General features: G+C 42.2%; 1 protein-coding gene across 1 annotated transcript; it reads right to left on the minus strand.

The window, feature by feature from the left end:
• Window positions 1-2,095: 2,095 nt before the first annotated feature.
• atxn1l (ataxin 1-like) lies at window positions 2,096-10,622 on the minus strand. Its single transcript, XM_026320396.1, has 3 exons — window positions 10,501-10,622; window positions 7,385-8,574; window positions 2,096-6,803 (listed from the first exon to the last, which is right to left on the minus strand). The coding sequence occupies exons 2-3, from the start codon at window positions 8,450-8,452 to the stop codon at window positions 5,382-5,384; spliced, it is 2,490 nt and encodes an 829-aa protein (XP_026176181.1). The 5' UTR covers window positions 8,453-8,574; window positions 10,501-10,622; the 3' UTR covers window positions 2,096-5,381.
• Between the last annotated feature and the right edge of the window lie 1,233 nt (window positions 10,623-11,855).

Here is an 11,855-nt window from a genome sequence, read left to right on the forward strand (position 1 = left end):
ATATTCCTATGTTTAGATTTTCCAGTGAAAATTTGACTTTTTTTTTTTTTTTTTTTTTTAATATTTGGTGTATCAGTCTAAACATTACAATGCTCCCGAACCTCTGATTGATTACACCGTTATATTCAGGTATTGTTTCTTTTGCTTTTAACCACTCATCCTCTAAAAGCACCAAGTAACTAAAACACATGACTAAAAAAACACACAAAATGCAAGTTGGATAATAGTTATATTTATATTTGTATATATATATATGTATTGATATATATATATATATATATTATATTGTGTTTACTTAACAAACATGATAAATGCAAGTCTCTCCAAGTTAGCAGTAACAATAAAAATACAATATCTTTGTGTCCTTAAAGTACATAGAATTAAAACAGCAAAACAAAAAAACAAAAACTACCCTAAGTAGTTCACAGAGAGGTACAAATATACAGTACAAATCTATTTTATTCCAAAAGGGTACAAATGAAATTGCAACAAAATAGAGATATTAATGCTTTGTTAAAGTCAGGTAGGTGTAGGGTATTCTAAGGGAGCACTTTGGGTCAACAACTCTAAGGCTTCTGATAAAGATCAATACATACTGGTACAGCCATACGATATTAAAACTCACTATACAAAGTTCATACAACCTGGATTATACTTGAGGATTGAATGTTACATTTACATCATTGCATATATTTTGCAGATTTAGGCATTTAAAATAAAGATGCTGTTTTTTGTTTTTTTTTTAGATAAGTTACACGTCACATAAAAAGCAGTGTCACCTTGTGCCAAAAAAAAAAAAGGTTCAATGTCAAATCTGAAAATACAGACTTCATTAAAACTTTTAACCGCTTTCAATCTCCTGATTTAATTTGACATCAGTAACACCAAAACCGTCCTAGATTCACCTTCAGTTCAACCCTGGATCAAACAACAGGAAGTAGTTCACTGCTAAGGTCACAAAACACAACAAACCCTAACGTTACCAACAGTGAAAAGCTATCTGATTTCTTAAAACCCGCCTTCTGCAGTCCAGGGACTGTAGGGCGAAGCACAAGACACCAAACACGTCCATTAACTCTAGAGAATTTAAAAAAAAAAAAAAAAAAAGTAATGTGCAACAATGATAAAAACAAATGTGTGTGTGGAATTAATGGATTTCCCTCTGCCGCTGACACTCTTGGCATCATTATGTAAAAAGTGCAAAGATCTTCCATTTACTTCACTTCCATGCAATTTAAAAATCAGGAATTAAATGTTAAGAATTTAGAGTGTACTTTATAAAAAACAAAACAGGAATGAAAAATGAAAAACATGAAATAAAACACAAACAAAAGGTTGCAGATTTCATGCTTGTACTGTCACTGTCCCCCTTTGAAACATCTGAATATCAATTTCTGCTCAAGAGCATGACAAGTGCCAAGACTTCATATTTCTGATTTGCTCTTGTGCAGCCTGAACTCTACCAGAAACATTATTCCATTATTTCAGTTTCACACATTGTACAAAGCACATATTAAGGCATTTTCATCAAGCATCAAAACTAGCTATACAAAAAATACATCTATCTACAGAAACACACAACCTGTGATTTCTCCATGATTTTTGTGTGCTTTCCATTTTGAAACTCTTCAAACTCTCTCAGTTTACCAACATTTTAAAACACTGTAAAGGAGGGAATTTAGTGCAATTACATACAGCAACAGAGTATCAGTGATGAGAATAAGAATCATTAGAAATGTTGGTAGAAGTCGAGCTTTCCTTTTTGACGGGCCACGCGCTGCTCATAAAGCAGGGGCAAAAATGAGAAGACTCATGGCTGCACAGGATGGTCTTGCTGTGAGAATTAACAGGAGGTAAAAGTCACAGGTGGCACTGCTTGCACCATTTCAATCATATCAAATGCATCTTGACCTAAAATACAATGTGGCTTGGTGATCGTGCCAAAGTAATGCTTGGACAAACACATGCAAATTTGAGTGATTTGGCTCTGACTGTTGGCATTAAAAGAAGAAGACAATAAAAGTTTAATCATCTGTCAGTGTGTTATACTAAGAATCACAGGGACTGCTGAGCAAAAAAAAAAAAAAAAAAAAACTGAATCAAAGCAAAAACACTGGTTTGTATTCCTATAAAAAAACTCATTTAAAGCAACAACCTAGAACCAGACATCAGTGTAACATGACTGCATCAGCCAACTGTTCCTGCAGCTTCAGACCAGACAATGAAGGGCACAATACTGAGCTCTGAGTTTTTAATTCCACCCGTGTTGGTGACCACATCAAGAGATGAGGTCTCTTCAGAGGAGATGCTCATCGTTTCTTCATTGCTAGCCCGACACCCAACATTTGCTTGCAGCACATGGTATTCTGAGGCGGTCTCCTTCCAAGTACTAACCAGGTTGCCTCCTGAGAGCTGACAAGATCGGGCTTGACAAGGGTCAAGCGCGAGGGACCAATACTGAGTTTACTGCATAGAAAATGCTGAGACTACAAGAAATGTTTTCAGGTATACCTTACAGCGTGGAAAATTAAATCTCAGCGTGGTGAGTTTCGGATGGAAAGCTGTATTCTGAACTGTAATAAAATCTCCATGCAAAGCATGTTAAACAATAAGTTCGCATCTTTAAAGAGTAAATACTCATTGTAATTATTCTTCGTGTCCATACTGACCATAAAGAGATCCCTCCCTAATGCGATTACAGTTTAATTTATGTGCACAGAATGAGGACTTAAACTGTGCACAAATGCTTTAAAATGTTCAGCTATTTCTAATGTGAGGCTTCAGCAGCGCTCTGGGTTAAACTAATCACATACCATATGATGATATGACTAAAGTATCTATCTATCTATCTATCTATCTATCTATCTACCTACCTACCAAAGGTATGGTATTTTAGTGTGGAATTTCTTCTTTTCCCTGGTTTGCTTGCCACCCACTTGATATGTCTAACTGCAGAAAGCTAATAAAAACCTGAAGTGTGTTACTGCACACATGGATGCCTTTTGGTTTCACACTGGCATAGCATCAGGAAGGAATCAGCCCGTGTGGACAGGAGGAATGATTACAGCGACCAATAGGTATGTCAGAAGACAAAAATGTTAAAAAAAAAAAAAAAAACTCAGAATGAGAGTCTGAATGAGGCTGACAGAAAGATGAGGGTTTTGAGGGCTGAGCTGAAGAGGCCAGCTAAGCACACAACCGTGTCTTGTGCTCATGGACAAACTAGTTGAGAAGTTTGCAAGTACAGCACCAACACATTAGTCAGACACAACACTGCCAGGAACTGATCCTCTTGTCTGAGAACATCTAATCGAAAGGAAAATATTCGACAGTGCTGAAAGTGGTAAGTCCAGACAAAAAGAAAAGTGTGGTTTACACTTTTAGATGGGAATGTCTGTGTGAGGAATGTTGTCTGAGTCTAAACCTCTGAATGATTTGACATGTCTAATTGCACTTATTTTCAATTTCACCCTATTGGATTATTTCAGTGACAAGGATAAAAGACAATCTGTCAGGAGGAGAAAACTGCAGCATTCAGCTTGGCTAGCTTGTAAACAGAGTTAAAAACGCAAGTCAGTTTAGTCTCTTTCTCGCCACATAACAACAATACTTCAAACACATTCCCTTCATTAAAAATGCATCTACATTTCTGTGATTCCTATTATCAACGTCAGTGTGAAATCAGTGAGCGATGTGCAACACGAGATAACCAAAGGTTCCACTGGATAAAGTATATCCTGGTACAAAAGAAGGGGTCGTGTACGTTCAAAGGCAGGAGAGAAATTGATAATGATCGCAACGTTATTGGAGTCAAGCCTCTTTTGGAGATGCACTTGCGAAAATAAGATATCAACGTTGAGATGAAGAGTGAGTGAGGAGTGGTTTTATCTACACAGAGTTTGTAAGAAAAGCTGTCGAAGGCATGCTTTGCTTCTGAAGAACTCTTAAGGATCAGTGAAAATGAGGTGCATCACCTTCCAGTGTTAGAAGAGGGCAGACCTTACAGCTTGGACCTATGGAGATATAAACCAGCCTATGACGAGAGACTCCTGGGGGAGCGCAGTACAGCTGTGTGCTGTAAAAAGAAGAACTATTGCTTTAATTTGGTAGCTGAGCAAAGAATAACTCAGGTTGAGGACAAAGACCTCCACGTCACACACAGGGCTTCTCTCCGAGCCAAACTGCATGGCTCTTCCACTCTTTAAGCTGAAGTGGATGTCACTCTAATTCATTCCCACAACAGGACTTTAGAGATGACCAGCAAGTAGCTTCTCGTTATTCACTCTGTTTGAAAAGTTCATGAAAATGAACCAGCCTGGTCGGGAACGCTTTGAGATGCAATGAGGAGGAGGGAGGGTGTTGCTCAGGATGGGAAATTATTCTCTAGGAGAAAAAGTTACACACTAAAATGATGGATATTCTCACTGGGGATATTTGGAATGCAATGTATCTCTACTTAACACAGAGAACAAAGAATTATTCCAATCTGCAGCATTGATGCAGATACACACACACACACACACCCACAGGCACACATTAGGCCACACAGCCTAAAGCAGGCGACACGATGGTGTGAAATGAAAGAGGAATTTCGAAAGATTGCTGAACACACAGACTGATTGATTTATCACTGTTCTGATTGTAAGACATGTAGGACATGCCACACTTGGCCTGAGAGACGATCCCATCATTTGCAGACCGGCCTCCTGAAAAGGAAGGAGGAGAGAGTATCCCTGCTGATTGCAGAGGTTTTAGACTCCTGCTGGAGAAGCATAATGTAACGTACACTGACAGTTAGCATCAACAGAGCCATCACCGCCACAGAAGCTGCTGATGTCAGTAACCTCCACTCTTTTTTTTTTTTTTTTTTTTTTTTTTTTTTGGGTAAATGCTTTAAAGGAAACAGGATCTAAAAGATGACCGGCTTGTCTTCTGAATACATCAGAACCTGCACAGGTGGTAGATTTACTGTGATACAGACACATTCTTTGTAGTCCATGGTCTTTCAAATAGACAGGTCACAAAAGATCCAATATTGTTCCGAATGCAACGGTAACCTTCAAGTCTGGGTATGAGGAGGTGGTGACAAAGGAGGGATGGAGGGAGCATTTCTATGCAGTGTGTAAGAATTCATCAGCTACATACTTTCTACTCAGCTTCTTATGTCCCTGTCAGACCTCAGCTGGAAACCACAGGCTCATATCCTTTGGCTGACTGACACCCAGAACTACAACACAAAGATCTTGTATTTCTGTGTATTTTAGGTGTGCAAAATCTCTCACATTCTGAGGCTACATTCGCACTCTTTTTTTCTTCTTTTTCTCCCTGTCAGACTCATTCTTACTTGTGTCTCTTCTATAGTTGCTACTAAAAATGTGATGCTACTTCCCTGCATTAGAGCGCCCCTCAATGGACAATTTGACCTCTTGTGGGATGAAAGAGGGCCTTGTGTGACCGGAGGTGCTTAACTGAACGCGTGGTCCTTCATCTCCCTTCATACTGTGTCTTTGGAGGCCAGGTGAGGACCAGCGCCTCTGAGAAGCACCCAGTACAGCCTGCATTGCCCCCATCCCCGCCCCTACAAAAGCGGAGCCCTCTGTTTGCAAGTGGTAACTGCTCTGGCTCCTAGGATGTTCTGCCGAGGTCCTGCTTGGTCTGATGGGCGACTCAGTGTGTCCAACAACCCCCAAATGCATGGCTTCCTCCTTGTCAACCACATCTTTCTCTCCATCCCTCAGTCTTTCTCTGTGGATGCGATCTATCCTGAAATGAGGTCGTGATTGCTGAGGGGCAGGAGGCCCCATAAGCTGGTGACCAGCTCCTGACGTAGCGTTGGTTTTGCTTAATGTTCTGGACAGGTTCTGCTGCTGTTGCAGCTGAGAATGATGGGGTTGGGGTTGTTTCTGCTGCTGTGAGTGAAGCTGCTGCTGCAGGGTGATGGACACACACATATCTCCGACTTGCAGATGATGACAGGGCAAGCCATAGACCTGGGCTGTGCGCTCTGGGCTACAGGATGACCAGCCCTGGCCAAACACAAAAAAGGGATGCTCTGGGGGCACGTCAATGGTCACTTTGCTCTGCTGCTCCCCCACAGTAAAGTGAAGTGACATCAGACCTGGTCTCTGCTGGCTGGCACGGATGTCCACCACCATGCTGGAGTCAATCTTCAGCCCCCCACTCACCTCGGCGCTCTGCACAAAATCCTGAGTCTGAAGGTCTTCCACACGCTTCAGTTCCCCAGTAGCCAGCTGGATAATGGCCCCCTTCATGAAGTGTGACGGGTTGCAGGGAGCCGGGCCTGCAGCAAGGCTTGAAGCTAAGGCCGGACTTGCATCTGGTATAGGCTGAACAGGAGGTTGCTTGGGAACCTGCTGCTGAACTGTGGCTGGCTCTGCTCTTTCAGGGAGGCACGCTGTGGCTGAAGAATCAGAGGCTTTAAAGCTTAGGTTTGGGGAGGCCATGGTGGTTGAGGCATCATTAGCCTGTCCTGGGTAGTGTTGCTGTGGTGGCTGGGGCTGGCGCTGCAGATGATACTCCAGGGGAATTAGAACTGGTTGTCCATTGGCAAGCATGACAGCATGGCCTGGCTGCCCTGTTTGCTGCTGGACACTGGTGACTCTGGGGTCACTGTAACAATCAGGCTGGGCCACATACGCAGTTCGGCCAGAAATTACACCCGTCGTCACATCTCGACCTCTCTGGACACCCTGAGAGAGGTTCAAGGGAGCAAAGGAGACTTCTCTCCGTCCTCCACCGCCACCCTGGCCTGAGGAAGCCAAACGACCAACCACCTGCTGCACCTGGAGATGTTCAAAGGGATTAAGTGTTAGACAACTTTTAGTTCTGCTCTAAGGTACAGAGCAATTATAAACCATCTCCTGGCATGATTTCTGACAGCAACAATGATCCCACGGCAGCCCGAATTACAACCGTTAAATACCTGTGTGGATTCTAAGTATATCCATCAAAAAACGAACCACCAAGACTAAAACTGCTCCTCTGATCCAGCACATCACAAATGAGATGGGTGCAGTAATTTCTGTTTTAAGTAAGACACAACAGAAGCTTTTTTGGATTTCCTGCTTAGGCAGCCAAATGTAAATGGAAGCCATTTACTGTACGCTTATACCAAATGGAAAAATGTATTCAAAAAGTCATTCTTAGTTTGCAGAAGAAATTTTCCTGAAATAACAGGAGAGACTGAGAAGACATAAAATTAAACATTTACATATACATCAAAAGTATCATGTAATCCCTGGCTATTTAAAATACTTTTGGATTTACATGGATGCTTCTCCTGTCAGTTTACTGCTAAAAATTTGAAATATTCAAATTTACACAAATACATAATTCACATTAGGAAATTATTGATGTGTCTTACCTCCAGGTCGCTGTCTGGAGTGCTGCGCTGACCAGGCGAGCGTCTCTCTTCCAGCCTTCGGTTCTGCTGGCTTCTGTCTTGGCTATGCTCCTGTGCTGCAGAGCTGGCTGATCCCTGCGGCAGACGTGCATTTCTGGCAGTGTAGGCTGAGTCTGGTACAACCTCCCTTGCCCCCTGCTCTTTATCTCCTCCATTCATCTCTGCTTCACTCTCCTGCCGGGCACCATGGGGGTCTCTGGTGGCAGTGGCAGCCCTGGTTCCCTGAGGCTCATAGAAGATTGGCATCCCTCGAGAGCTGAGCTCTGTTGCAGGCAGGACTCCTACAGTACCGAGATGCTGCTGGCTAGCTTGCTCTGAGGGGAGCATCAGTGGGACGCTGCCAGATGCTGCAACTTTGGCAAAGGTATGAGCAGCTAGCTGGGCCTGGGGAGGTGGGGAAACAACGCCTTCCTGTATGACAGACGGATAGGGAACAAGGTGGGATACTGAATGGGGCTGAGGAATTGTGCCTGAGGGGGAGATTAATGATCCTGGAACAAAGCCAGGAGGTAAAGCATAAGGTACTGCAGGATATGGGGAACTGACAAACTGGAGAGAGGAATGAGGGATCTGAGCATAACCAAGAGGAGGGTAGGAAAGGCCTGAATGCTGTATCAGAGGAGAATGTACAGTGTAGGCTGAAGAAATGTGGCTTAACACTGGGTGAAGACTGGTAGGCGAGTAGGTAACAGATGGAAGTGCCACTTTGTAGAGCATGTACTGATCAATGGGCACTGTTGGTATGCCATCAGAATTATCAACTCCATAGTGAAGCCCTGACTGAGCTCGCAGCCACTCTCCAGATGGGGTCCCTCCCTGAGTGTCACTGTTGACTGCAGAGTTGTGGATGGGAACAACTTCATCTTCTCCAATACCAGCTGCAGCAGCACTGCCACCTCCGCCACCTCCACCACCTCCTCCGATAGACCCACATCCCCCTGTTCCTCCAGTTCCACTGCTGTTACTAATTGGGAGGTCCCTCTTCTTTGGAGGCAGGCACTCCTGGTTACGCTCCTGAGCTGGTTTCATTGCAATCCTCTAACCAAGCGAGTAGCTTTACTGTACTGCACAGGAACTGAAACTTGCAAGCCAGTCAGCCTGCACAGGAACCAGTTCTGAAATCACCTGGCTGACCTCATCTGCCAATTCACCTAAAAGAGGAAGGCAAAAAAAAAAAAAAAAAAAAAACTTCATCACATCAGTGTTAAAATGATTAGCTCACTGCTCCGGGTGTGTGTTCACTGCTGTGTGTGTAATGCAATTTCCCCACTGTGGGACTAATAAGGGTAAATAACATAACAAAACATAACATAATATTAATATACACTCCACATTAGACTAATCCAATAAAATGAGAATTTTGTATTAACCATGGCTGGTAAACATTCATACTACTGCTACACTGATCTGTCACTGCAGAAACAGAACCTAGTAGTTATTAGTTAATTAATGTTAGTTAGTTAATGTTGTTACTGCTCTCTTTGAAGACTTTACTTGAAGTAGCAAAAAAAAAAAAAAAAAAAAAGTAGCTTTGCCCAATACGAACTTCACATGCCCAAAAAATACAACATTGGTGATTCAAATTCTGTTGGGTCGGTGCATGTGATTTCACTGCACATGCTTGAATATTTCTGAACATTTCTGCTTTCTGGCAGTTCAGCATTTTGCCAGTATTTTGCCAGTTAGCGAGCGGGTCTCCTTTCACAGAGACAGCCATATTGTGCCATTAGTTGTACCGCCATGTTTCTACAGTACACCAGAAAAGCAAACAAACAATGGCTCTAGATTGAAAATCCTGTTTTATTTTAAAGGTAATGGCCACTGTACTCTCCCCTCGTACCTGGAAACGGGTGTTGGGATGTGAGGAGTGCTCAGAAGGTTGCATTTTGCAATCTCACCACTAGATGCTGCTAAATCTTTCAGATGTTACACACTGCAGCTTTAATAAAGCAGTGAATAATGACTTATAACTGCTTTTTCAAAACTAACCCAGCAATATGCCATGTATTACATAATCAAATAATCATAGTATGTGCAGTGTAAGGTTGCAACTATCATGTCATTTAAATTATTTCTATCACTGATTCTTTCTTAAAACAAGCAATAGTGGATGGTAATCACAAGAGTCACCCAATTCTTTTTAACTGAATCAAGTAATCAATCAATTAACAAACTGTTGCAGCTCTAATGCAGTGATACCACTGTAAACAGGGATAACATATTACTATATTATATATTATGAGTGCCCATAAGACCTGTGATTCCTCACTAAACTGCATTAACTCTGACAGCCAAACCACTTCATCAGATTGAAGAACGCTAGATGTCTTTTCAGTCTGCCACTGTGGATTTAATCAAACCTTCATAGTGCATGCATCTTTTATTATTATTTTTTATTCATTTTAAGTCTAAAGAACTACAACAAGAAAACGTTTAGGTTTAACAAAGTACATATAACGTGGTTGAATATTAAACAACTGATGTACAGATGGCCCCTCTGTCCTTCCTGAATGGCACCAACATGACATGAGCAGCCTGCTCCAGATGTTGGCTCTGCCTTTTACACATAGCTGACATAAACAAACAACCCGACTGCTCTAAAGTCGACACCAACATTAAATTTCTGACTGACTCATTTATCATACACTCGAGTTAGAGGAGCTGTTCTTCTCTTTGACATCAGTTGGTGATCCAGGTTCGTCCAGAAACCCAGGAAACCTGCTTCCTCAACAAATCCCTGAACACACTTGAAGCTCCCTTGGCTAAAGTTAGCTAGCTATTGCAGCCATCGTTTTCCCGTAAACGCAAGAAAATGGCAGCATGACACTCGGCGCACTAACACTAAGGGTGGGTGTGAAGTTAGACTGGTGGCTAATGTTATATGAGGGCATATACTATCATTATTATTTATCACAGAGCAGCAGCCCAGAGGTTCAGGCTAGCTAGCTAGCTACATGGCTAGCAGCTAGAACTAGCCACCCCAGCAGTGCTCGGCTAACATCTGCTCCAAACTAACATGGCAGTGCACAGTATATGCACCCTGCAGCCCCCAGCCTTATCCCGTTCCGTAGACCTACCTCCACATGTCATCGCGAAGACACTTTTCTTTAGAAAATGTTGATATGCGGAGGGACAATTGGAAAAATCAAGGCTAGGGAGTCGAGCCCATTTCGAAGGCCAGCAGAGGCGCTCACCAATGACGTCACTACGTTTATTCAGTTTCCTGTTTGTTCTTGCACAAATGTCGAGGACGTACAGATCATCCAACAATTTGCGGTTTATCTCGACCTCTCGCTAAATTATGCCCTACCCGCAGATAATTACAATGTGGCTACGTTCATTCTAATGTTATCTTATCATAAACTCACAGGTCATTTATTTTTCTGCCAGAAAGAAAATAATCCATGAACCCGTCTCAGCCAATTTATATAAAATGCATTAACGCTATACTCAACTACACACACAAACACGAATAATAATAATGATTGTTTGCATTAAATGCACATTGTGCTGTTTCACACAGCAGGGGGAGCTGGAGCAATGTGTGCCAAAGTGATCTGAATATAGTAATTTTTCAGTATAGTAATTACATATGGCTGCATCATTGCCCTCAGTTTTGCTAATTTGCCTGAAACATGGATAGACCTACCAGGCCCAGACCCAGTTAAAATGCACAAAATGGTCACAGATGCAAAACAAGATGACTAGAACGAGTCAAAAAGTTACCATAAACAGACACAACCCTTCAGTGTGGGGATCAAGAGGCTGATTGCCTGTCTGTCATCACATTTAAAAAAAAATAGACTTGTACTTGAGTGGTGCAAGTACTTACTCTGTACTTGAGTGGTCCAAATTCTTGCACTGTGGCCTCTGAAGGTTTGTAACCCACTGAAATGTGTTGGGCTGGTTGGAGGTTGGATCAGGATCAATTCATATTTTTGGGCTTTAAGCAGACGTGTAACAGGCCTTTTTCACAGCAGACAATTCTATGTGTTATAGTGGGAAAAGCGCAGGTATAATTGACTGCATCCCATGGATGTTCCAGTTACTGGGCCCTTGTCTTGAGCATGGTGGACCCTTGCTTTTACTGCGATGGCCTGTCAAAATATGTCAAAATATCTGCAGTGTTCAGTAGAAAGGCAAAGCCTGAATAATGTGCATGCTGCACAGTGGCTGCATGCAATGGACTTGGGTTATGTGAAAGCTAACCAGAGGATGTGGTGGTTTATTGTATTCTCAACAATCATTACGCTTTTTCACATGTTTAAAAAAAAAAAAAACTATTTTAGTTGACTATCGTCATTTTCCAGACACAAGTGAATAAAGTCACCCTACTTATTTGAACTTACCAATCATCTCATCAGTTGTACATAAGGTCTGAGCATAAAAATACCATCACCTAGTTGAGCCAGACTAAACATTAAGTTCAAAC

Source organism: Mastacembelus armatus, chromosome 3 (assembly GCF_900324485.2).
Source record: "Mastacembelus armatus chromosome 3, fMasArm1.2, whole genome shotgun sequence".
Taxonomy (NCBI): Eukaryota; Metazoa; Chordata; class Actinopteri; order Synbranchiformes; family Mastacembelidae; genus Mastacembelus; species Mastacembelus armatus.

Excerpts from the sequence above, each read along its gene's own strand:
- atxn1l (XM_026320396.1), bottom strand. The coding sequence starts at position 8,452 with ATGAAACCAGCTCAGGAGCGTAACCAGGAGTGCCTGCCTCCAAAGAAG. Across the intron at positions 6,804-7,384 it reads CTCCAGACAGCGACCTGGAG|GTGCAGCAGGTGGTTGGTCG; the intron begins GTAAGACACATC and ends GAACATCTCCAG.